The 26,262-nt window shown below is 43.7% G+C and overlaps 1 protein-coding gene across 2 annotated transcripts in view; it reads right to left on the bottom strand.

Annotated features, from left to right (window-relative positions):
* PTH2R (parathyroid hormone 2 receptor) overlaps positions 1-22,344 on the bottom strand; it is a 58,689-nt gene extending 36,345 nt beyond the window's left edge. For both annotated transcript variants that reach the window (XM_036320587.1, XM_036320588.1), the window contains exons 1-2: positions 21,775-22,344; positions 7,853-7,955 (exon numbers count right to left, since the gene is read on the bottom strand). In XM_036320587.1, the coding sequence (XP_036176480.1) occupies positions 7,853-7,955; positions 21,775-21,849 (178 nt within the window). In that variant the 5' untranslated portion in view covers positions 21,850-22,344. The remainder of the gene's footprint in view (positions 1-7,852; positions 7,956-21,774) is intronic.
* Between the last annotated feature and the right edge of the window lie 3,918 nt (positions 22,345-26,262).

Raw genomic sequence — 26,262 nt, 5'->3', positions numbered from 1 at the left:
GGCAGTCCCAGGGAAGGCACGCAGCGAGGCTGGGAGGACATAACCTTTACTGGGTAGGAGAATCTCCTTCAGTCACTTCCTTGTAGCTTATCAGTAGAGCAATAGAATAGTGACCTTGGAATAGCCCTTGTAATGGAACACAGAGATTAACCTAGACAAGATTAAAATCAACAGAACTAGATAGAGACAGGATTATGGAAATGAAACTACGAACTGTAGAAGGTTTCCCGAAACATACCATGATGTAATTATAGAGGCATGCTTATGGGATCAAATAGTATAAATATAGATGTAATAGAACAATAAAGAGAGAACCCAACCATGCTGATCAACTGAACGCTGCCTCTGAGTCCTTCATACTTCGCCGACTCCGTCCCCACCTTTGGGAACCCCTGGACCTGTTGGGGCTGGACCCCAGCAACTCCTTATCGCCTTTCCTGGTGTATTTTTCACCTTCCAATGTTGTTATTTTGTTATTGTTTTCTTGAACCACAGGGTAGAAGGACCCTAAGGGTAGAGATTTTGTCTGTGTTGTTTCATGCATTCATCACCCAGCATTTGACGGGGGTTGAACAAACATTCAGTCAGTGTCAACACTGTTCTGCAGGGCCTGTCCACTAGCGGTGCATTGAGCTTCTAAGAAGAGAGCATATCAGCCATGTCAGACCCCGACATGCCCAAAACAGACCATTTTAACGAGACCTGTTTTCATTTTCTATTGCCACCTTCACACATTACCACATATTTAGTGTTTTCAAATAAACCAAGTTTATGATCTCACTATTTCTATAACTCAGACGTCCAGCAGGCTTGGCTGGGTCTCTGCGTACAGATTCACAAGGCCAACATCAAGGTCTGGGCAGGGCCGTGTTCCTTCCTGGCGGCGCTGGGGAGAATCTGTCTCCTTGCTCACTTCCATTGTTGGCAGAATTCAGTTCCTTGCCGTTGGAGGACTGAGGTCCCCGTGTCCTTGCTCCCAGTTTCTAGCAGCCACGTGCATTTCTTAGCTCACGATCCCCTTCTTCCATCTTCAAAGTGAGCAGAGCAGGTTGGGTCCTTGTCACAGCTCAGGTCTCTCCTCCACTCTCCTCTGTGACTCTCCTGCCTTCCTCGGCCACTGTTAAGGTCTCCTTAAAAGTGACTACATTGCCGAAGCCGGTTTGGCTCAGTGGATAGAGCGTCAGCCTGCAGACTGAAAGGTCCCAGGTTCGATTCCGGTCAAGGGCATGTACCTTGGTTGTGGGCACATCCCCAGTAGGCGATGTGCAGGAAGCAGCTGATCGATGTTTCTCTCTCTCATCGATGTTTCTAACACTCTCTCTCTCTCCCTTCCTCTCTGTAAAAAATCAATAAAATATATTTTTTTTAAAAAAAGTGACTACATTGGGCCCATCCAAACAACCCAGGATGATCTGCCTATTTTAAGGCCCAAAACCTTAATTCCACCCGAGATGCACCTTTATCCTGTGCCATGACATATACAGGCCTAACACCAGATACTGGGGAGTGGCCATCTTTTGGGGGGGGGGGGGGGGGGGGATATTAGTCTGTTACCACAGGTGCTATCCATTACAGCTCTCAATGTTTCAGTTATCAATTACACTACCTCTAGCTGAGGATGTTCGTTCTCAGTAACGTTCATGACGTCAAGTGTGTTTGTTCGGTTTTGAACAGTCAGCAGAACAGAACCTCACACAAACGTTTGATCTCTACACAACGGATTCCAGCACAAACCTGAAATTAATGTCTAGGGTCCACCACATCACACAGAAACAAATATCTGACTTGCTTTGTGAATTGCTGAAGCGATGAAAAGAAATAAAACGTCCTCCCTCGCTCCCTCCGCTGTTCTTATCAAAGAGAGCCTTTTCCGGGAAACAGCCTCACTTTGTCCACGTAATAAAAAGCCTGGGCTTTCAACATCACAGGCCACCCGGGAGCTCAGCCCACTGGCTCCTGCTTCTATGCACAGCTTACCTGCCTCTTTCCACCACTCCCTGCTGTTTGCTTGTTTTCTCATTTACACAGAGTGTAATGAATCCATCTCTCCCATCAACTCTGCCCTAAACGCTCTTCTTTATCTTGATAGCATTCCACATGGCTTCCCGTCCCTTTACTGTGTTAAACAAGCCATGCATCCTTACTAATCTGCACTGCCCAACCCTTCACCAGGAAGATACCCATCCTGCAATCTATAAAAATTGAAGCTGAAAATGCATTCTTGCGTTCTTGTAACTAGTTGTCCCTCTAAAATGTACGCAGCAATGTCATATGTTTCACATCTTCATAAATTTTAGATGTTATAGAAGTTTAAATCCAGAGCACTTACTCTTTTTATGTGTAACTCCTGCAGTGTGTGACTGATTCACACTGGCTTGTCTTTAACTGTCCTCTTCCCTCCGCCAGGAATGTCTTTTACTTCCTCCTCTACACATCGAATTCCTATTCCTTTCATTTTAAGATAAGATGACTCTTCCTTCAGGGGGCCTCCTCCAATCCCTCCCCAATGAATTAAGCTGCCTTTCTAGGGATTCCAAATCTTGTTGCCTCTGTTGTTAATAACACCATACTGAACGGTATCATTGTCTCCAGGGGTAAGGATAGAATCTGATTCACTTTTTCAGTGCTTAGTACAGAAGCAACGAACTGTGGACACATAACGTATTTGTCGAACTGTTAAAGGGACACTGACGATGATAATGCTGGACTGAGACATCTTCCAGCTTAAAATTTCATGAGACTTCAGAGCAAAGAGTTCATTCAGCCCTCAAAGGTTCCTTATAAATTCCTTCCCGGTTGTTGCTCCTTCAGTGTTCTTCCAAGGAAGGATGAGTGAGTCTCCTTTTTGACATTATTGGTCTGGCCATTCAACAACTGCTTCCTAGTGCAACACCCCTACAAAGGCTGAATTAATATAAACACAATCTTTCTTAAAACATGGCTTAGCTTAGCTGGCTGTAAATTAAAAGAATAAATCTGAGGCCACAAAGTATTCCATAGGGTCAGCAAGCATTGCATTTGAGGCTTTTCTAGGTTAATCACTAAAATAATTAAATATAATATATATCTTCCAAACTAGTAGAGGAAGGATGGATGAAATAAGGAAAAAAGTCTCAATCAATTCAAAAGAAGCCAAAAGAAGGTGGAGGTGAGGAGTGGAAGGGAGGAAAAGCTGGTTAAATAAAATGCTCAAATAAGGTGAATTAAATAAGTATAATCAGGGGAAAAAGGAAGATGGTGGGGTAGATAAATGCTTGTACTCACCGCCTCCCACAACCACATCAAAATTACAACTAAAATACGAACAACCATCATCCAGAACCACTGGAAAGCTGGCTGAATGGAAATCCTACAACTAAAGAAGTAAAGAAGAAAGCACACTCAGACTGGTAGGAAGTTCAGAGGCATGGAACCAGCTGGTCCGGCACCCACCTGAGCCACTTTTTTAACTGGGAGGGAGATCACCTCAGACCATATCTGTTTACAACTCTATACATCCATAAGTGACACACTCAAGGGGCAGACTCAGTAAGCACCAGGCCGCCTGGAGGTGCAAGGGGTCCAAGCCCCACACCAGACCCCCAGCCCAGGGTCCCAGAGCTGGGAAGAGAAATCCCCATAACTATAGGCTGTAAAAACCAGTGCGGAATGGGGCTCAGTGACACAAAGGCTGCTGCAGACCCAGCTGTTCCTCTTAAAAGGCTGACACCACGAACTGAACTTACAAGTCCTGCTTCCTCTGAGCTCCAGCACCAGGGCAAGGCTCTGGGGGACACAGACACATACAAGGAGGAACTGGATTGTCTGGCATCAGCACAGGAACTCAGGGGCAGCTTTCTCCCAGACAAAGGTGCTCGCAGGGATCACTGTTCCTATGCTGGGGCCTCCCCAGTCCCAGGGCTGACTGGCAGCCATTTCTGTTTGCTCCACCCTGGTGATTCCCAAAGACCCTGCCTCATCCAATTTAAAACCCCACCCAACCTGTGTGCAGCAGCTTTTGCATATAAAGAGCCTGTCCTTGCTTAGGATAAAACCTCTCAAACAAGCTGCAGCTGGGTCAGAGAGCCCCAAGCCTATCAATAAAAGGCCCAAGACCCAGCACCAGCCCCAGCCTGCCTTACTTCACAGCTGGGCCTCATCTGGGCACTTCCAAACCCAATACAAAGAGGAAGAATCTGCAGATCTCTCTGTAGCTCCTGATGGGTGGCCCCAGTCAGTGGCTGACTTTGCACTTCCCTGGAGACCCAAGAGCCAATGTACCCAGTGGTCAGTGTCAGACCATATCAGATTACAACTCTACAAATCCATAAGTGACATACTCAAGGGGCAGACTCAGTGAGCACCAAAGCCCCACTGAAGCAAGTCCTGCTCCATAGGGGTGTTTCTTGCACAGCAGCTCTCCCACTGTAGTCACAATTGATCCTCACAGCCAATTGGCCTGGAGGTCAATTCCTCCCACTGCCTCCAACAGCAATCAAGTCTCAACTACCACAAGACTGTACACACAGGCCACAAAGGGGTGCACCTAGAGTGCCCAGCTCAGGTGACTGGGGAGGTTGAGCCACTGGGCCCTATAGAACACCCACTACACAGCCCATTCTATCAACTCAAGGAGACATAGCAGCTCTACCCAATACATAGAAATAAACAAAGGGAAGCAGCCAAAATGCTGAGACAAGGAAACATGTCACAGGAAACATGTCACAAATGGAAGAAAGCAAACTATTGGATATAGAGTTCAAAACCACAGTTATAAGGTTACTCAAGAATCTGCTAAAAACCTCCAAAAAAAAATTAAAAAGGACCAGTCAGAAATTAAGCATACACTGACTGAAATAAAGAATATTATACAGGGATTCAACAGCAGAGTAAAGGATTCTGAGAATCAAATCAACAATTTGAAATATGAGGAAGCAAAAAACACCCAACCAGAACAGCAAAAAGAAAAAAAAATCCAAAAGTATGAAGATAGTGTAAGGAGCCTCTGGGACAACTTCAAGCATGCCAACATTCGTATTATAAGGGTGCCAGAAGAAGATAAAGGCCAAGACATTGAAAACCTATTTGAAGAAATAACGACAGAAAACTTCCCCTACCTGGTAAAAGAAATAGACTTACAAGTCCAGGAAGCACAGAGAGTCCCAAACAAGAAGAACCCAAAGAGGACCACACCAAGACACATCATAATTAAAATGCCAAAAGCTAAAGACAAAGAGAGAATCTTAAAAGCAGCAAGAGAAAAGCAGTTAGTTACCTACAAGGGAATGCCCATATGACTGTCAGCTGATTTCTCAACAGAAACTTTGCAGGCCAGAAGGGAGTGGCAAGAAATATTCAAAGTGATGAATACCAAGGACCTACAACCAAGATTACTTTACCCAGCAAAGCTATCATTCAGAATTGAAGGTCAGATAAAGAGCTTCACAGATAAGAAAAAGCTAGAGTTCATCACCACCAAGCCAGTGTTCTGTGAAATGTTGAAGGGTATTCTTTAAGAGGAAGAAGAAGAAAAAGAAAAAGATAAAAAATATGAACAACAAAATGACAACAAATACATACCTATCAACAATTGAGTCTAAAAATCAAAATAAACAAGAAATCTAATGAACAGAATAAATTGGTGAATAAAATAGAATCAGAGGCATGGTAATGGAACAGACTGACTATTCTCAGAGGAAAGGTGGGTAGGGGGCAGGAAGAGATTAAACAAAGATCTTATATGCATACTAGAGGCCCAGTGCATGAATTCGTGCATGGGTGAGGTCTGGCGGGCCCAGTCCAATCAGGGCCAATTGGGCCTGGCCGGCTGGGAGGAGGGGCCGTGGGCAGTTGGCCGGCCCACCCCACCCCCAATCGAGGTGGTGGGACCAATTGTGGGCAGGGCAAGCTGGGGAGAGGGGTCACAGGTGGTTGGCCAGTTGGCCCTGCCCTCTGGTCGAACTCCCGGTCAAGAGGACAATTCGAATATTAGGCTTTTATTATATAGGATATGCATTACCTATGAACACAGACAATAGCATAGTGAAGGCCTGGGGTGGGGTGGGAACTGAAAGGAGGGGGGATAATGGGGGGGACATCTGTAATAATCTCAACAATAAAGATTAAAACAGCAAAACAAAAAATAAGCATAATTAAATTCAAGTATTGTATATTAATAATCACAATGTAATTGGACTAAATACTTCAATTAATAGACAAAGATCATCAGAATACATAAAAAAAGTCCACGTGTGTCTTGTTTATAAAAGATACCACCAAACATAAGCACACAGAAAAGTTTAACAAAAGAATGTGAAAAGAGAGGGAGTTGTTTAATGGACATAAAGTACCAATTTTTGCAAGATGATTTGTTGTACAACTGTGTGAATGTGCTTAATACAACTGAACTGTGTACTTAAAAATGTTTCAGATGGTAAATTTAATGTTATGTGTATTTTATAATCAAAGACATTTATAAAGGATGGAAAAAGACATGCCAGGCAAATACCTACCAAGAGAGAAAGAAACAAATGTTCTTTATTAAGTATTGTTACTTTTAATATAATGATTTCATATTATACATTTTTTAATCCTCAACAAAGATATGTTTATTGATTTGAGAGAGAGAGAGAGAAACATTGATGTGAGAAACATGGACGGTTGCCTCCTGTATGCGCCCCAACCAAGATTGAACCCGCAACCTGGGTATGTGCCCTGACCAGGAATTGAACCCACAACCCTTTGGTTTATGGGAGGACACTCCAACCAAATGAGCCACACTGGCCAGGACTATATTATATATTATTTGATATTTAAAGCAAAAGTACACTAGCAGTAAAGAGGGCTGCTTCCTACTGATAAAAGGTTTTACTTACCAGGAAATATAATATTTCTTAACTTGTATATACTGAATAACATTTTCAAAATAGATGAAGCAAAAAATTCCCCATCATAGTAAGAGATTTTAATATATAAACCTCAGACAAGAATAGGTCAAGCAGATGAAAAATCATGGACACAGAATACATGAACAATACAACCGATAACCTAGTGGACACTGTGAAACAATGTGCTCATATGGAGAATCACATGCCTCTGAAGACCACACGGAACATTTATCAAAACTGACCACATTATCAGCCATCAAGTTGCAACACATTTCTAAAAATCAGTATCGTGCAGACCACGTTCTTTGATAATAACCAACTGAAAAATCAATCACAAAACTTTTTTATTATTTGGAGACTAGAATGAAGCAGATATCAAACCACATGTTTTTTAGGGGGCATAGCTTTAAGGACATTATCTGCTGTGTTCAGATTGTTGGGAGTTCAGGGAGCTCAGTAAATAGTAGTCCCCTTCCCAGTTGAATTCGGAACTACCTGTATTTGAGAAGCTACATAAGGAGTCAGGCAAATGGAGATCAAACAATCACTTTATTATGAAAAAGGCTTTTTGGAGAACATGGCCTAGGTACATGTAAATGGGCTTGCTTACTGGCTCCTCTGGATTTTGCATACTACCAAAAACTGCAGGTAATACCCACAAGGACAGACCCTACTCCTTGAAGCTTACTGTATGATCACAGATAAACCACCATGCATGCTCTAGGCAGACAGATCCTAGTGAGGCCAGAGGAACAGGCTGATAGGCAGTCGATATTCCCAAACTCACATATCAGTTACTCCTCCCACAGGGAGGGAAAACCTAGTGAGTTAAAGAGATGAAAAGAGCCTTATTCTGCTACACAACCCTCCACATGGGAACAGAATGACTAATGAGGGTCTCCTAATATTAAATAAGGGGAATTTACAATCTTGGTGAGGACTGGGGTAGGGGCATGAGGACGACACAGTTTTCTTAGCATCGTTACCTCCTTCCTGGAGCTGAGCTGTGATGTTGAGTTCACACTCTACTTTAGCTTTCAGCACAAGAACAATCTGCTCTTCTGTAGTAATGGTGCCACCAGAATCCAGCTGCAGAAATGAACAAAACATAAACAGTGAAAAACATTCTCATAATCTTTTTTTAAGCCATGGTACAAACTTGCACTATTTTACCTTCTAATATAACTGAAAAGTAAAGGTTTGGTATCAAGCTATTTGAAATAGTCCTTCATCTGAATCAAAATCCAATATCCATCAATGTATAAGATTTTAGGATAATCTTACTTTTACCTGATTTGCCTAAAGAAAAAATCCCATACTAGAACTTTTTAATATAGCTAGGTAATGTGTATAATATAATTAGAAAAAATAATAAACAGATGGTAAATTTCGTAGAGTATTTTATTAATTCTCCTGCAATGTGTCAGTTATGGCACACAGAAAGACAATGGGTTCAACCGGCATGGCTCAGTAGTTGAGCATCGACCTATGAACCAGGTCAGGGTTTGATTCCCAGTCAGGGCACATGCCTAGGTTGCGGGCTAGATCCCCAGTGTAGGAGGCAGCCGATCAATGATTCTCTCTCATCAATGATGTTTCTCTCTCTCTCCCCCTATCCTTTCCTCTCTGAAATCAATAAAAAAATAGGAAAGACAATGGACTAGACTAGAAGACTAAATTTAGTCTACTGAAAAAGTACTGGGAAATCACTGGTTCAGAACAGAGCCTCTTATGAGATTGCAGTGAAGACATCAGCCACAGATGCTGTCACCTGAAGATTTCACTGGGACTAGAGGATCCACCTCCAAGATGGCCCACTCACATGGTATTGGCAGGGGCCTCAGTTTCTCCTCGGCTGATGGGAGGACTCCTCAGCTCCTCACCAGAGGGCTCTCTCCATACAGGTGCTTGAGTGTCTTCACAGCATATCAACTGGCTTCCCAAAGAGTGAGTGATTCCAGAAAGAAAGCAAGGGGGAAACCACAATGCCTTCTATGATCTAGTCTCAGGTGTCACTCATGATCAGTCCCATCATGTTCTGTTGGTTAAAACCAAGTCACCAACTCTCACTCAAGGAGAGAGAAGTTAATCTCTACCTCTTTAAGGGAGGTATCAAAAATTTGTAAATATATTTTAAGCAACCACAGTTTTCTGGGAGTGATCGCCTATTTTCTAGAAAAAGAATGCTGAGCACTATGTGTTCTGTAGGTTTATTAACAATAATGTGGTCCAGAGCTTTGCAGTTCAGTTTTCAGTTAGGGACTTAGAGATTCTTAAATCAAATGAGATGATGAAACTTACCAGTTTATCTAAGTGGCAAACTCCCTATAACACAACCCTTTGTAAATCTAAAATCTTTCATTTCAGTCTGCAAATACACTTATTCTCTAGAATGCTTATTTAAGGAAAGTGGAAAAACAAGTCTTTTTATATTTTATTTATATTATGCACTGAACATTAAAAATTGAAAGATGTTTATATTATTAGCCATAGGAAGTACAATTAGAGATTATTAATAATTATGGTCTTAAATGACACAAAATGATAGACTGGCAGGTTAAACTGAAATGAAGGATATCAATCATAAGAACTAATTTTAGTGAAAAAATGTGTATTATTCCTGAAAATTATGAGTTTATTATTTTCTAATATATCTATACTAATAAAAGGGTAATATGCTAATTAGACCGGGAGACCTTCCGGATGTCCTTCCTGACAAAGCCATAGTGGCGGGGCCACGGCAGAGGCAGTTAGGGGCGATCAGGCCAGGAGGGGAGGGCCGTTGGGGGTGATCAGGCTGGCGGGGGGGCAGGCAGTTGGGGGCAAGGAGGCCAGCAGGGGGGACCAGTGAGGGTAAGCAGGCCACCATGGGAGGCAGTTGGGGACAATCAGGCTGGCGGGGAGGAGGCAGTTGGGGGTGAGCAGGTCAGCGAGCGGGGGAAGTTGGGGGCGAGAAGGCCAATGGGGGGGCAGTTGGGGGCAAGCAGGCCGGCAGGCAGGCCGGCAGGCAGATTGGTTAGGGATGATCAAGCAGGCAGGCAGGTGAGCAGTTAGAAGCCAGCGGTCCTGGCTTGCAAGAAGGATGTCCGACTGCCAGTTTAGGCCCAATCCCACAGGGATAAACCGGCAGTCAGATATCCCCTGAGGGGTCCCAGGCTGCAGAGGGTGCAAGCCGGGCTGAGGGACACCACCCCCATGAACGAATTTCGTGCACCGGGCCACTAGTTTATAATATAAAGGGTATCTCAATAAATAATCAGATGAATATAGTTTTGGAGATTGTTGGATATTATTCATAGTTCAATGCCCACATTTATTTTAATAATTTGTTTTCATGAAAAAAGAGAATAATAAAAAACTAATTGTGGGGGGGGCATACACAACAGAATTTAACTATAAGGTTAACGCAGTACAGATTCGGAGTTAGAAGTAGCCACACTAAAAGTGAGCCATAAAGTCTCACATATCATCAAAGGAGAATGAAATGAAAACAGGTGAGTCATCCGAGTAAGCAGGGATGAAAAATTGACTTCTTCTCCTTTCATTTTCCAGAAAGTCAGGCAACATTCAAGTTGTTTGGGTGTTGTTTCTTTCTGGCTGTATTTTCAGTTGAATAGTTATTTTCTTTGACTTAAATCCTAGAAAATATGGGGCAAGCTGCAAGCAAGTTTCAGGGCTATAAATTTGATTCAGAGAAATTTGATTTAAATATCAAACAGAACATTTCAAATCACTCTTTTTACCTTTTTTACTTGAACAAATACATTTTTGTTTTCTTCTATGCATATGTGGCCCTTTTACTGAGATAGCCTTTTCAAGAACATAAGCATTATGTAAACCACAGCTTCTCAAGATATTTTATTTTATTTTATTATTTTTTTAAAATATATTTTTATTGATTTTTTACAGAGAGGAAGGGAGAGAGATAGAGAGTTAGAAACATCGATGAGAGAGAAACATCGATCAGCTGCCTCCTGCACATCTCCTACTGGGGATGTGCCCGCAACCCAGGTACATGCCCTTGACCGGAATTGAACCTAGGACCTTTCAGTCCGCAGGCCAATGCTCTATCCACTGAGCCAAACCGGTTTTGGCTTCTCAAGATATTTTATTCTAAAAATGTGGCCAGTTTAATCTAGGCACAAATTTGGTTAGTATCCTATATAATAAAAGCCTAATATGCTAAGTGTCCGGTCGTCCGGTTGGCCATTCAACAAATCAAAGCACAATATGCTAAGGCCACTCAACTGCTCACTATGACATGCACTGACCACCAGGGGGCAGACTCTCTGATTCGTAGGTTAGCTTGCTGCCGAGGTCCGGCCGATCAGGACTGAGCAAGATGGCTGGACACACCCTGGAGCCCTCCCACAGTTCCTCCCCAGCTGGCCAACCTCCTGTGTCCCTCCCCAGCCCCAATTGTGCACTGGTGGGGTCCCCCGGCCTGGCCTGTGCCCTCTCACAATCCAGAACCCCTCAGGGGATGTTGGAGAGCCAGTTTCGGCCCGATCCCGTAAGCCAAGCCAAGAAACCCCACTGGTGCACAAATTTGTGCACCAGGCCTCTAATATATATGTATATATATTTAGAGAGAGAAAGGAAGGGGGAGAGAGAGAGAGAGAGAGAGAGAAACATCGATGTGAGAGAGAAACATCAATCAGTTGCCTCCCACATGCACCCCTACTGGGGATCAGACCTGAAACCTGGGCATGTGCCCTGACTGCACAAGGAACCCAAGGCCTTTTGGTACATAGTCTGACATCAACCAACTGAACCACACCGGTCAGGACAGGATGCACTAATTCACAGTCTGTTAAACTGATCTTTAGTCATTTCAAGTGAGAGTTAAGAAAATGCTTAACATCTTTTATAATGCTTTTTCTTCCTCCTTTGTTACAGATACAAGTGCTCATCACCATAGGCATTAAAATCATAGTTTATTTAAAACAGAAGAACATTTTTCAGACTCAGTGTTTTATATTCAATGTTACTAAAAGCAACAATTGCATTCAAAACAAAATGGTACTTTTAGAAAAATAGATGTTAGTAATTTTTCCTGGGCAAGCAATCATTTACAATTTGAAATAAAATGTTGAATTTCAATCTACCACATACTTGATAGCTAAAAGGAGCCCTAATTTGATCATGTGTATCCTACTGAAAGTACCTAAAGTTGTCATTATAGATATTAATTGTTAATGTCAGAGTATATGAATCCTCATAATTACAATATTCATGTTTATTCTGTTTTAAAGTCAACATTAATTCATAAATTAGATATATTTAAAAAGAAGCATTCTGGAACTTCAACTTCTGTTGTAATGGAGTAGGCATATTTCCTCTGTTCCTCCCAGTAAGAACAACTAAAAACTCTGGACATCCTATATAATAAAAGGCTAATATGTAAACTGACCGAACAGTGGAATGACTGGTCGCTATGATGCACACTGACCACCAGGGGGTAGATGTTCAATGCAGGAGCTGCTCCCTGGTGGTCAGTGTGCTCCCACAGGGGGAGCGCTGCTCAGCCAGAAGCCCTGAGCCAGGTTCACAGCTGGTGAGCGCAGTGGCAGTGGCAGGAGTCTCTCCCACCTCCGCTACAGCGCTAAGGATGTCCGACTAATGGCTTAGGCCCGCGGGGAGCTGACCTAAGCCATCAGTCGGACGTCCCCCGAGGGCTCCTGACTATGAGAGGGTGCAGGCCGGGCTGAGGGACCCCATCCCACCCCCCCCCCGGTGCACGAGTTTCATGCATCAGGCCTCTAGTTATATATAAAATGAACATAAGATGATTCCAAAAGTGGAGAGCAGAAAACAGACCAAGTAAGAACCTCAGATCCTGAAGAACAATACAGTGGAAAATTCTTTGAGTTTTCTTTTTGTCTCATGTGTTCCTGACTTGGATTTGTAGAAACTGGCAACTCTAAAACACCAACAGGCGCTGACCAAAAAAAAGTCTCATAAAACCTCTGCTCTCTATAGCAAAGAAAGGAAAGAGGCAGCATGACAAGACAGAAAACTTTTAAATAATAGCTCAGACCAACACCACAGAAGAAAGCCACAGTCCAACCCCAATCCATACCAGCAAAGGCTAACTAGACAAAGGTTTAAGGAGATGCTATAAGAAGGTGCCCCTGCATCCTCCCCACAGTGGTTTCATAGCAAAGTAGAGAGCTGGGACTTCCACCTACACGGGTCTGTAACAAGGCTACTCACGGTCCCTCCACCTCAGGCGGCAGTGGAGACAAGGCTGGGATCCTGGACTTCTGCCGGGAGCCGGTCCATGCTTGCTGTTTCAAGGGACCTGGCATATATGGCATACTCTTTTTAATATGTTTGCTCACCTTCTTGGCACTATGTGTTTTAACCAAGGTCTCTGAGAAAGGTTGTTTCCCCAGGTAGGGATTTTCCCCTGAAGTTAGGGAGGGAATAAAACCTCTTAACTAAGTGCCAGGTGGGTAATTAATCACTTTAACTACGAACAATCATGCTTAAGCTACATAATCTTTACTCCCTGGAATGGAGATAAGAAACGCCCTAACCTTTGAAATAGAGATTGATAGGATTGGAATCAACTGGTATAAATACAGATGTAAGAAGACAACAAGACAGAACTTAGAATACAGAGCTTAGAACACAGAACTAAGAAGACAGAACCTACACAGAACCTACAGACAGAAGAACTTCGCTGGAGAGAACATGGCAAAAGATCCTGGACTGAACCTGACTACAGAAATTGGCTAGAGAACCTGACTAGAACCTGGTGACTGAACCTGGCTGGAGAACCTGGACAGAACCTGGCTGGAGAACCTGGAGAACCTAGCAAGAGAACATGGACACAGAACCTGGCTGGAGATCCTGAACCAGAACTTTCCTGGAGATCCAGACCAGAACTTGGCTGGAGATCCTGGCTAGGCTGCTGATCAACTGAACGCTGTCTCCGTGTCATTCCTTCTTCGCCGACTCCGTCTACACCTTTGGGGACCCCTGGACCTGTTGGGGTTGGACCCCAGCATATGGCGCCCGAACAGGGACCCCTAGGTAAGCCCCACTCTCAGGATGGATAGGACTCCACCGTAGGAAGAGGGTGGATAGTCTTCGCCGACTCCGTCCACACCTTTGGGAACTCCTGGAACAGGATTCCCATAGGTAAGCCCCCCCCCCCCCCATTGAGAACCCCACACTCGGGACGGATAGGACTCCACCAGGGTACTGCAGACCCCCCTATAGAGGATAAGTAGGGTAAGAAGGTGGATAGTACAGAACTTAGATTGAGAAGATGTGCCATACTGAGTCCAAAGAAAGAAGACTCTGTATTGATTCTTAGATTGAGAAGATGTGCCATACTGAGTCCGAAGAAAAAAGACTCTGTATTGATCTTTAGATTAAGAAGATGTGCCATACTGAGTCTAAAGAAATAAGACTCTGTATTGATCTTTTAACACATATGCTTGCTAGCAGAGGAATTAAGGTTACTCCCAGTCAGAACGTTTTATACAAGAAGTATGTCCATGCTTTTCTGAGGAAGGAAAGGTAAATGTAATGGCATGGGAGAAGGTAGGCCCAAGGAGCCTTATCCTTAACCCCACTGCAGCCTTTCCACCCCGGGAAAGTGCAGGATTGGCAAGCTCTCCCTGGGGTGATAGATCAGGCCTCAGGTAATAGCGGAAAGCGCCAATCCTACTCTTAAAATGGATACAAGAGAGCATTTCAGGTTTTTCTTTTTAATGCCTGCTTTTAAAAAATAAAAAAGGGGGAATTTGCCGGGAGCCGGTCCATGCTTGCTGTTTCAAGGGACCTGGCATATATGGCATACTCTTTTTAATATGTTTGCTCACCTTCTTGGCACTATGTGTTTTAACCAAGGTCTCTGAGAAAGGTTGTTTCCCCAGGTAGGGATTTTCCCCTGAAGTTAGGGAGGGAATAAAACCTCTTAACTAAGTGCCAGGTGGGTAATTAATCACTTTAACTACGAACAATCATGCTTAAGCTACATAATCTTTACTCCCTGGAATGGAGATAAGAAACGCCCTAACCTTTGAAATAGAGATTGATAGGATTGGAATCAACTGGTATAAATACAGATGTAAGAAGACAACAAGACAGAACTTAGAATACAGAACTTAGAACACAGAACTTAGAACGCAGAACTTAGAATGCAGAACTTAGAACACAGAACTTAGAATACAGAACTTATAACACAGAACTTAGAAGACAGAACCAGGAGGCACAGAACCTACACAGAACGTTCTCTAGAGACAGAAGAACTTCGCTGGAGAGAACATGGCAAAAGATCCTGGACAGAAACTGGCCTCAGAACCTAGAGACAGAACCTAGCGAGAGAACATGGCAAAAGATCTTGGACTGAACCTGACTACAGAAATTGGCAAGAGAACCTGACTAGAACCTGGTGACTGAACCTGGCTGGAGAACCTAGTGAGGGAACATGTCTACAGAACCTGGCTGGAGAACCTAGCAAGGGAACATGGACACAGAACCTGGCTGGAGATCCTAAGCAGAACCTCTCTGGAGATCCAGACCAGAACTTGGCTGGAGATACTGATCTGGAGATCCTGGCTAGGCTGCTGATCAACTGAACACTGTCTCTGTGTCCTTCCTTCTTCGCCGACTCCGTCTACGTCTTTGGGAACCCCTGGACCTGCTGGGGTTGGACCCCGGCAGACTTCCACCTCAACCTGGCAGTCTCAAGGTGTCCCTCCATCTCCCCGCTGGGGCAGTGTCGGAGAAGACCTAGAGGGGAGTCAATCCAGCAGCAATGCCCCCCGCCCCTTTGTGGTGAAGGTGAGACCTCGTGAAAGCAGAACTCACACCCCCACCCATCAGTAATGAGGAGCTCTGCCCCTTGGGTGTCAACAGTAGCTGGCTGGGGCACCTAAGCTTCCACCTCCACTGAGAAGAAACAAGGTCAAATTTCTTGCACATGTATGTGAATCCACAGGCAGAGTGGGCTTCAGGAGAACGAAAGAATGTAAAATTCATGAGAGCAGAGATTTGCAGTTTTGCAGGGTTTTTTTTTTTCGGTGTATCCTTATACTACCACTTACTTGTCTTTGCCACACAAATAGTGATGACTAGAATAGGATGTTGGAGAGCCATAAATATGCTCATTGCCTTCTTCATAAGGTGGTTGTGAGGATTAAAGAAAATAACCCATAAAGAGTGCCTAACTAAGTGCCATTAGAGTGAACACTGTATAAACGGTAACTATTACCACTGCTGGTATCACCAAGTCCATACTTTTACCACCTTCTAAATGTATTTGACCAGAATAAATTTACTGAGGCAAAAAGAAAGAAAGTGCTGAACACGAGAAACCTAGGGCAGAGATCCGCAGGCCTTTCCCATCCCAAGTGAGGGTCTGCCATCTACACTGCACATTACAGGGAAGCAAAAGGCAGACTGGATACAGAAATAAGGACAACGAACAGATACTGCAGGAGGGGAGATGAAAGTCAAGATCAGAGGCAAGGAACCCATCTCTGCATTATTGGCAACCTGTCTCCCTAGTGAACGCTTCTTGGAAGACGGGGCCGTGTCTTAATCCCTTTAAGAGCCACACAATGAGCATCATGCAGTCTTTTTTTTTTAATATATTTTATTGATTTTTTACAGAGAGGAAGGGAGAGAGATAGAGAGTTAGAAACATCGATAAGAGAGAAACATCGATCAGCTGCCTCCTGCACATCTCCTACTGGGGATGTGCCCACAACCCAGGTACATGCCCTTGACCGGAATCGAACCCGGGACCCTTCAGTCCTCAGGCCGACGCTCTATCCACTGAGCCAAACCGGTTTTGGCCATGCAGTCTTACTGAACTGAAAAGGAAGAGACCTGGGGAGGAAGAATTTTAATTGAGGGATACCTCCTCATGCTCACAGAAAAGACTTCTTTCGGCTTATTGTACACTGTTTGTGCTGGTTTAGCAACAAGGACTGTTGAGCATATTTATTCTACAAGTATTTGGAGACCAGCCATGGGGAAGATACTATGCACAGACACGATGGCAGAAGATACATACAAAAAGAATCCAAGTCCTGGATCTGGCCCTGGGGGAGGTCAGGAGGTACACTATGGCTCTTGGGTACTTAGTACACATTTACATTGAGTGATACAAGAAAATGCAATAGACTCACAAACAAAATGCCATTACTGATATGTTACCCATCTGCTGTATCTTCCGGATTGATTTCAAAAGGCATTTTTGAGGCTACAAGAAAGCCCCATGGGTTTACTCGAGGTTTCTTAGATGTCTCTAAGATATCTCTAAGTTCAATTAATCAACATGAAAATAGTGCTTACATTTTTTGTGGGGTTTTTTGTTTATTCTTAAAACTTCAATGTGAGAGAGAATATTTATTGGTTGCCTTCTGTATGTGCCCCGACTGGGCATCGAACCCCCAACCTAGGCATGTGCCCTGAACAGGAATCAAACCCACAACCAACTGAGCCGCACTGGCCGGGTCTGTGCTTAAGTTTTGCTCAAACGTGTCTACGGCCATACCACATGGAACGCGCCCAATCTCGTCTGACCTCAGAAGTGTTGCTGACATGACTACCAGAAGCTTCTTCCAGACTTCAGTCATCTAGAAAGTAAGATGCCACACTACACGCTGAGAGGAGAAGCTGAGCCTCGGTACTTATTACAGGCATGAGTGCCTTTCTGAAGGCAGATTCTCCTGGGTGTGGGCAGAATGTGCAAGCTTAGACGCCTCATGCCCACAGTCTTGGTTTAAATGCATTGTTAAACACAGACTGACTCTCAAAAATGTCTTTACCAAACAACTGAAAAACTTTTCCTCATAGAACACAGAGCTGGCCTGATTATATAAGTAGGAAAGTGACAAGGAGTATAAATTATTCTCATTTAGGAAATTTCAGGCAGTTTGCAATCTGATGTAAACGGTTTCATAAAGAAGACGCAGAAGTCTGCCTTCAGGAACTTTCATTATACATATAAGTCTGTTCCAATTTTGTCACAGAAATATCTGGCCAATATATTTTTATTGCTTCATGGGTTGACACTCAACCACTGAGCCACACCAGCTGGGCTACAGTTTGTTTTTATAGTGTTTTTAAATTCAATACTCTCTCACATTCTATGAGATAAATGGCATTCTTGTCCCTAGTTTAGAATGGAGGAAATGGAGACTCAAAGAGGTGAAATAAACTGCCTAAAGTCACATTGCCATTAACAGATTTAAAGAATAACTCAGAGAAAGAATTAAAACTAAGCAGAAAGGAAAGAAAGGAGATGACTTCTAGTAGACGACAAAACCAATGGAAGCTCAAGACAGGAAATTAAATAGAATATACTAGTAAGCATGTTAGTTGAAAATGCTCTATTTTTCTTCACAATGAATTGAGAAACTAGGGCTTATCCTCCTCAGTGAGCAGTAGAGAGATCAAGTTTAATGCCCAGGGAGGTTGCATGTTAGCAGAAGAAGAATTTGAAATCAGCTTTCTGGGTTCCCAGGCTAGTGCTCCCCCCGCACAAGAATGCCCATGGCACTGCTGGGATTCCACTCAGGCAAAAACAAGCGGTAACTTGAAGAAAGAAAAAAAAAAACACCACTGGCTTCTGTTCACACCTGGGACTCTACGGAACTTATGCACTTGCACTCAGTATGTCATTGGCTTCTGGGAATTTTTTTTAGTTGTGCTGATGGATTTGTACTCACTTCCCCCCCCCCCTCCCACTCCCCCAAACACACACACACTGCCTGAGAGCCACATGGGGCCTGGAGAAGGTGACTAAGTCATGTGGGCTCAGGCCAGCAAAGCCAGTGTTGTTCCTTGATAGTTATGTAAGGGAGGCAGCCATGGAGGCGCGCCACTGAGACAGCCCTGCAATAAAGACCCAGCCATTTATCTCTACGGAGGGCAGTTGGCTGCCAGCCTCCAGCTGCACTGCTTTCAAGCATCTGTCTCAGCCCTGCAACTAAGTCTGTGATCTTCTACACAACCCCAGGCAATGATGGGGCACAATGGGAGTGCTGGGACCCGGCCACTTTGTCACCACCTGGGACTCCTCTGATGGCATCCTTTGTCCCACAGCTCTCCATGAGATTGGCCAAGACCTTGTTAGATTTTTTGCATCCTGGTCTGAGGCTGTCCCTATCCAATCCTGCCTCCTCACCCTTTTATCTTTCAAAGGCATTAACCTCTCCCAAAAAACCAATACCAGGTTTGGTCTCTTTCCAGGAGGACCCACTGACACAGTAAAGAAAATACCTCACATATTCATACAGTGGTCCTCACACCATATGATAACCTGACTTTAAGAAATATATTGCTGGGCTCTGCAATGACACCTAATGCATGAATGAATTAGTTTTGAACTGTGCACTGAGTCAAGGGCGGCATCTTTTGTAAAAAAATATTTTTTTTATTGATTTAAGAGAGGAAGGGAGAGGGAGAGAGAGAAACATCAATGATGAAGGAGACTCATTTATCAGCTGCCTCCTGCATACCTCCCACTGAGGACTGAGCCCGAAACCTGGGCATGTGCCCTGACCAGGAATCGAACCATGACCTCCTGGTTCATAGCCCAATGCTCAACCACTGAGTCATGCTGGCGGGCAAAGGCAGCACCTTTGCCAACCAAAAACCACAGAGATTTTTTATTCTATGTTATCTATTTTGTAATGTGATTCAATGTCTATTGAATATTAAAGAATTATTCTACACAAGCTAATTCTGCTTAGATGAGTTCTCTTTGTCTATCAGTCTGTTAAAATTTTCGGTTTGGCTCAGTGGAGAGAGCATGGGTCTGCGGACTGAAAGGTCCCAGGTTCGATTCTGGCCAAGGGCATATATCTTGGTTGTGGGCACATCCCCAGTAGGAGGTGTACAGGAGGCAGCTGATTGATCTTTCTCTCTCATCTGTGTTTCCAACTCTCTATTCCTCTCCCTTCCTCTCTGTAAAAAATCAATAAAAATAAAATTTTGTAAAATATATGTATTAGTTGGGAAGGAAGAAGAAGAAACTGAAGATCAGAAAAGGTGTCAATGTAAATCACTTTAACTTTCAGATTTTGTTTAAAGTGCTAAAAACGCAATACATTATCACAAACTGTCATTTCATACAATTCCTAAACTATAAACATAAATGGAAGTCAGTTTAAAGCAATGGGTCTCAACCAGGGGCAATTTTGCCTACAAAGGAACGTTTGACAATATCTAAAGACTCTTTTTGTGTCACAAGGGGGCAGGGACAGAGGATGCTACTGGAATCTAGTGGAAAGGGATGCTGCTCATTAACCCACAATGTATAAGATAACCCCGAAACAAAGGATTATATGGCCCAAAATGTCAATAGTGCCAAAGTTGAGAAACTATGGTTTTAGTTATAGAACAGAATGTTTAATGTCCTGATTGTTTCCTTGAAATCTGAAAGTAAAGGAAATATTCTGTCCATAATCCCTTAGTGATTTTTTGTTGTTGTACTAATCAATATCTTCCCATTTTCTTAGAAAAGGTAATCTAGAACACTAAGCAAAATCAATGGGTAGAATTCACTTGCCCCTTATATGAGGAAACAGTGTTTTTAAGCATATTATTCAAATAGCTTACGAGATAGAAATGCAGGAAATACATTACAGATCACCAGAGTTCTGTGTCACCAAATTCGTAGGGTTTTTTCCCTCTCAGTCATATTACTACTGTTGGTGAAAATTTTCAAGTTTAAGCAAGCCCTACTCTTAAGCATACATTGCTAATCTTATTGTAAATATGTAACACACATATTGTTTGATTTTTTTTAAAAGAGAACAAGTTTACGGAAACATCCTGGTTAGGTTACGTAAGGCCCAGTATTTAGCAGGCACCAACGTGCGTCCTTTAATTTATGTGGTTATGTACAAAAAAACAAAAAAAAAATTGCACTTTTAGAATAATTGATATTTAAATTGGTCATCTGAAAGCCAATACCCTAGTATTAAGTTTATGTATTATCAGTAATAAATCAACGCCTAATTCTCTCACAGTGAAAGAATTTAAGAGGAAGGGGAAAACCCCAAAAACTTGTGGTTTCATTTGATGGTCAAGATGCGCCCCCTACCGAACGGAAGGGAGAAATAACGTTGATTGAGTTTAAATTCACAGGACTCTCAAACTGCTTTTTACACGCGCATTTCTTTCCAGCTCATTTCTTCCTACCCATGTGCACCTGTACATTTCTTCCTAGCTCATCTGAAGAGCTGAGCGTAAACGCTACATTTTATTTGGCACAAGAAGACTGTGCGGCTGAAACGTGCGCTCCACATTTGAGAGGCTGCACTGTTCTGAAAGACAACCCAGAAAATCTCCAAACGATATTTGCAGTACGAAATGACAACTACCACTTATTTCTTAACATTAACCACTGAGCTTGACTTAACACGAATTTTTTTTTCCTATCTCGTCTCCTTGCTTTGATAATACGTGATTCTGTATCCTGGAGAGCAGTCATCTTTTCAGACTGCTCACAATCGATCATAGAAGTTTAAGTTCTCAAAGGTGACAGCAAATGGCCAGCAGACAAAAAATAATTTGGATTCATTCACCCGGACGGAGGAGACTACGCGTAAGGAAAGTTCCTTCACTCCCGGGCTCGCCCTCCTGACCCAGGACCCCATTGTTCCTTACACCCCCCTACTTCGCAGACGCCCAGATGATGCAGGTCTGGCTGCGCCCGCCCCAGGGCCCCAGGACGTCACTCACCTAAAGCATGTATCTTCGCAGCTCCACTGAACGCATGTGCGTGTGCATGGGCATGAGTGTGTGTGCGTGTGTGTGTGTGTGTGTGTGTGTGTGTGTGTGAGCGTGAGCCCCTTGAGTCTCGCTCTGGGTCTCCCCGAGTCCACCCGGAGGCTCAGGGAAGCAGGTGCTGCGGGTCCCTGGCTCTTACCTGGGCTCCAGCGAGGAGACCGCCGCCGAGCAGCAGGCACCCCAAGAGATGGCGCGACGCCCCGGGTCCGGCCATGCCCCGACCAGCCGAGCCAGACGCGGGCCGCTCTGCCCGGCGCCCGGGGAGAGCTCCGCGCTCGCAACTAGGCGGGCGCGGGTCCAACGCGTGGCCGGGAGCGCAGCGCGGCTGGGGTGGCCGGTCCGGGGCCACCTGCCGGGGACGCCCGGGCCGGGCTGCGACGCCCGCGTCTCGGGTCCAGGTCCGTCCTGCCGCGCGGCGGCCCGCGGCTCGGTCTGGTCCTCCCGGCGAGCGGATCGCGTCCCCGCCTCCACTCCCGCCCCAGGTGGAGACGGGCGGCCCCAGGTGGGAAGGGGCGGCCTCCGCGCCCCCTGCTGGAGCGGCTGGGAGGCGTTCGCGCTCCTCCCAGGCACTGCGTCCCGCCGCCCGGAGCACCCGAGGGCGAGGGATTCAGAGCGCAGCGGCCACCCGCAGCTCGCACCACCCCTGTTACCCGCCACTCCGTCCTGGTCCCGACGCCCGGTCCCTGGGGGCGCCCTAGGCCCCTCCCTGGGGAGTGGACCCAACGATCCCTGCTGTCTGAGTGCGCTGATCACCAGCCAGCGGAGGCTGGTTCAAGGTTTCCGAGGCCTCTTTGTGTTCGACAGTCAATACAGCCCTCTAAAGTTCTCTGACTGCTTTTCTCCCAACTAATAATAGTATGTGTGTGTGTGTGTGTGTGTGTGTGTGTGTGTGTGTGTGTGAGAGAGAGAGAGAGAGAGAGAGAGAGAGAGAGAGAGAGAGAGAGAGAGAGAGAGAGAGAGATTCTATGCCACCAGAAATCTGAGTCAAAATTCTTTGTATTGTTTTGTGAGTTTTGGATCCAGGCATTAAAGAAAGACAACTAATATTCTTTAACAGTTTGTGTGTGTGTAAACACCTTCGTTTGGGGCAATGTCTGTTCCTTTTTCTTGGAGGCATAATCACCAAGATGCCAGAGACCTTGCTTTACAGACATCTGAGCTGAAGAATATTGGGTCTCCCAGGACCTGATACAGTTAGGAAGGAATGATTCCCGTGGGTGAAGCACAATAGTTCCCTCATCTCCTCTTGACAATGAGGATCTGAGATCTGTCACCACGGGCTTTCACTGGTGTGTCAAAGTGAAAACAGGGTTTGCTTTTAAAACGTCTATATTATTAATGGCTGGCTGGCTCTAAGACACGAGGAAGGGGTGGCTTTTGCTTCTATTTCTATATGTCTGAAAATGCCCAGCCCTATCTCTATTTTAATCGCGTTCTTTGTATTATGTATTATACCATCTCATATGCTTTTTGAAGTAGCAAGATATAAATTATACAGCATACACTCATAGGCACACACCTGCAAAATTACCAAGTAAAGTTCACTTTCCACTTATTCTACTAAAGATTTTAGGTGGGTTTTTTTTGGGGGGGAGGGGTGCTCTTATTCAAAATAGAGCTCTCTGTAGGTCATCTCCCACCCAGCCAAGGCCAATCCTGAAGACGCTTACTTGGGAATGTGCAGGATTTGAGCACCCCAGGCCTGCCTAGTTGACCCTTTCCCACACGCATGCTAATGACCAGACTTGCCGGTTAACTCGCTAATGGTATTTAGTAGGGTTAGAAAGATAATGGGGAGGCCATATCTGTGAATTGTTGTTATGAGGATGTATCTTGACTGTGTACATTGTCTATTGTAAATAAAGAGAATTTTCAGATTTATGGGTTATGGTTTGCTTCAAAATGATGGCTGGTCATGCAAACAGTCAATCAGTGGGGTATGAGGAAGCATTGTTCCATAGCCAAAATTACTCCCTTAGTCTGAACAATGTATCTGCAGGCATTGCTTAGAAAGAAACTTGTCTGTTAAACCTAGAACCAAAGCTCATCCTACTGCATGAGACTAGGGCCACGTTAGGAAGCTGTGCTGAGTGGTCTCTTTTCTTCCTCAAGAAAAGATGGCTTGCGCAGCCAGTATGGCTCAGCAGTTGATCATCTCTTCAGAAACCAAGAGGCCACCAGTTCGATTCCTGGTCAGAGCACATGCCCAAGTTGTGGGTTCAGTCCCCAGAGGGGGGTGTGCAGGAGGCAGCCAATCGATGATGTTTCTCTTTCATCGATGTTTCTATCTCTATCCCTCTCTCTTCCTCTCTCTCTAAAAAAGGAAAAACAAATCAATAAAAACATATTTTAAAAGAAAGAAAAAAAAGATGGCTTCATCTGTGCCTGGTGTTTTCCTGATCTTTGAATCATCCGTCAAATTTAGTGCTGGTCAAGAGCTACAATTCAAGAGAGTTTAATTTGTTAATTAAAGGACGTAGGTCTATCAGACAACTCTACTTTTGCCTTCAGACTCAAATTGTTCCAGGCATGTATCAAATGGCACAAAATCAAAATAGCAATGAATTCATTAGTAATATAACAACTTTGGGGAAGAGAGAAGACCCTTTAAATATTTTTAACGGAACAGTCTGATTACATTCCCCAACCATATCCCCATATATAAACTTTAAAATGACTCTCTAAATAATGATAGAATGTCCCTAAGGAATTTTTTCATTCTGAACACGAGTGTGATTGTCTTTCTTCTCCCCTTTTACAGGTTCTCCTCTAAGAACACCCATTTAACTCATTCAGTAAATATGATGGTAATTGGAAATGGCTGGAATACTGCTCATGGCTTCTACAAACAATAGACACGTCCAACCAACAATTACTATAAATCCACCGTGAGCTTGTTAGTCTAATTTTTGCATGCGACCTGTGCTTGACTGATAAGGACATTCTGGCATCAGAGCCTTAAAGATAAAACCAAGGAGGGCTAAGTGTGACTCTATATTGAAAATTAAGAAACATCACTGTTTCCTCTAGGATGATGAAAATGTATCTGTTCCAGGACTTAGAATACTTCATTCTGAGAGAAAAAGAAACTAAATTTATTTATTTTTTTTTTACTAAATGTGTAGGGCAGTAAATTCAGTTTTTTCCCCATGATTTCTGTGGCTTAAGGAATATTAAGAATCAAAAAGCCAAAATAGTAATTTTTTATTCTTTGATTTTATTTTTATGATTCAGGCTGATGAATCACATGTGTTATTATTAATTACTGGATAATAAAGATTTACTTTCAATAAATATCTTCTGCTATGTGGTATTTGGAGACCAAATATATAAGTATCCTCTCAAAGACAGAGCCAAAAACAATTTGTTCATCTTTTAGACAAATATTTATCGAACACTTACTATGTGCCAGATGCCTTTCTAGGTTGTAGCAATATAGTATTAAATATAACTCTCCCTTCAAGGATCTTACTATTTTGCTCATTGATGGTTTGCAATGAAATATCAATGTCTGGCACACTATATTAGAGGGAATAAAAGGTCACGACTTCCCCTCCTGGGTCACACACAGCTTAGACTTGAAGGGAAAGTGCTAATCCAGAGTCTACACAATGACAAAATCGGCAAGTGAACATGAGCTAAATTCCTTTTATAGGTTAGAAATTAAAAGATGCATTTAATGATCAGTCCTCCAGTGCTTCTGTTCTATTTTGGCATTTATGAGAGTTAATAAACTTCCCAGGTTTCTGCATACATAACTGGCAGTAATCTACGATTGATTGAATTAATTAAGTAAAACAATTGTCAAGAGCTAAAAATAATAAGAGAGAATTTTTATGAAACAGTGCATAATGCTATAGAGCTGTGTCAAGGAGTGCAGGCAATTGATTTGAAGATTTGCCCCCTAATCAATTTTGTGTGTGCGTGTGTACTCAAACACACTTGCATTCAATGTATTATTCTGTAAAGTGTGGCATAGATCTAATGTTCAAAGTAATGGAAAATAAATTATTAGAAATTTAGTCTTTTCCAATACCTTGAATGTGTAATACTATTTAATGCTTAAATTCAGAGATAATGGCAGCATCTTCACATTCTAAACACTCTATGATTATTAATCAGAGTATCTGGATTGTTAGAAGAAGAGGGCAAAAATGTTATGCTAAAATTACTTAAAATTCAACACATTCATGCAATCTATACTAATAAAAGGGTAATATGCTAATTAGACCAGGAGACCTTCTGGGAGACCTTCTAGATGTCCTTCCGAACAAAGCCATGGTGGTGGGGCCGAGGCAGAGGCAGTTAGGGGCAATCAGGCCAGGAGGGGAGGGGGAGTTGGGGACAAGCAGGCTGGTGGGGGGAGGCGGTTGGGGGCGAGAAGGCCGGCGGAGGCAGGAAGTTGGGGGTGAGCAGGCTGACAGGCAGAGTGGTTAGGGGTGATCAGGCAGGCAGGCAGGTGAGCGGTTAGGAGCCAGCAGTCCCGGATTGTGAGAAGGATGTCCCAGATTGGAGAGGGTGTAGGCTGGGCTGAGGGACATCCCCCCCACCACCATGCATGAATTTCATGCACCAGGCCACTAGTCTATAATAATAAAAGCATAATATGCTAATTAGACTGGACAGC

Source organism: Myotis myotis, unplaced genomic scaffold, assembly GCF_014108235.1.
Source record: "Myotis myotis isolate mMyoMyo1 unplaced genomic scaffold, mMyoMyo1.p scaffold_m19_p_8, whole genome shotgun sequence".
Classification (NCBI taxonomy): domain Eukaryota; kingdom Metazoa; phylum Chordata; class Mammalia; order Chiroptera; family Vespertilionidae; genus Myotis; species Myotis myotis.
Note: the sequence above shows the minus strand (reverse complement) of the source record. Positions and strands in the feature narration are given on the sequence as shown.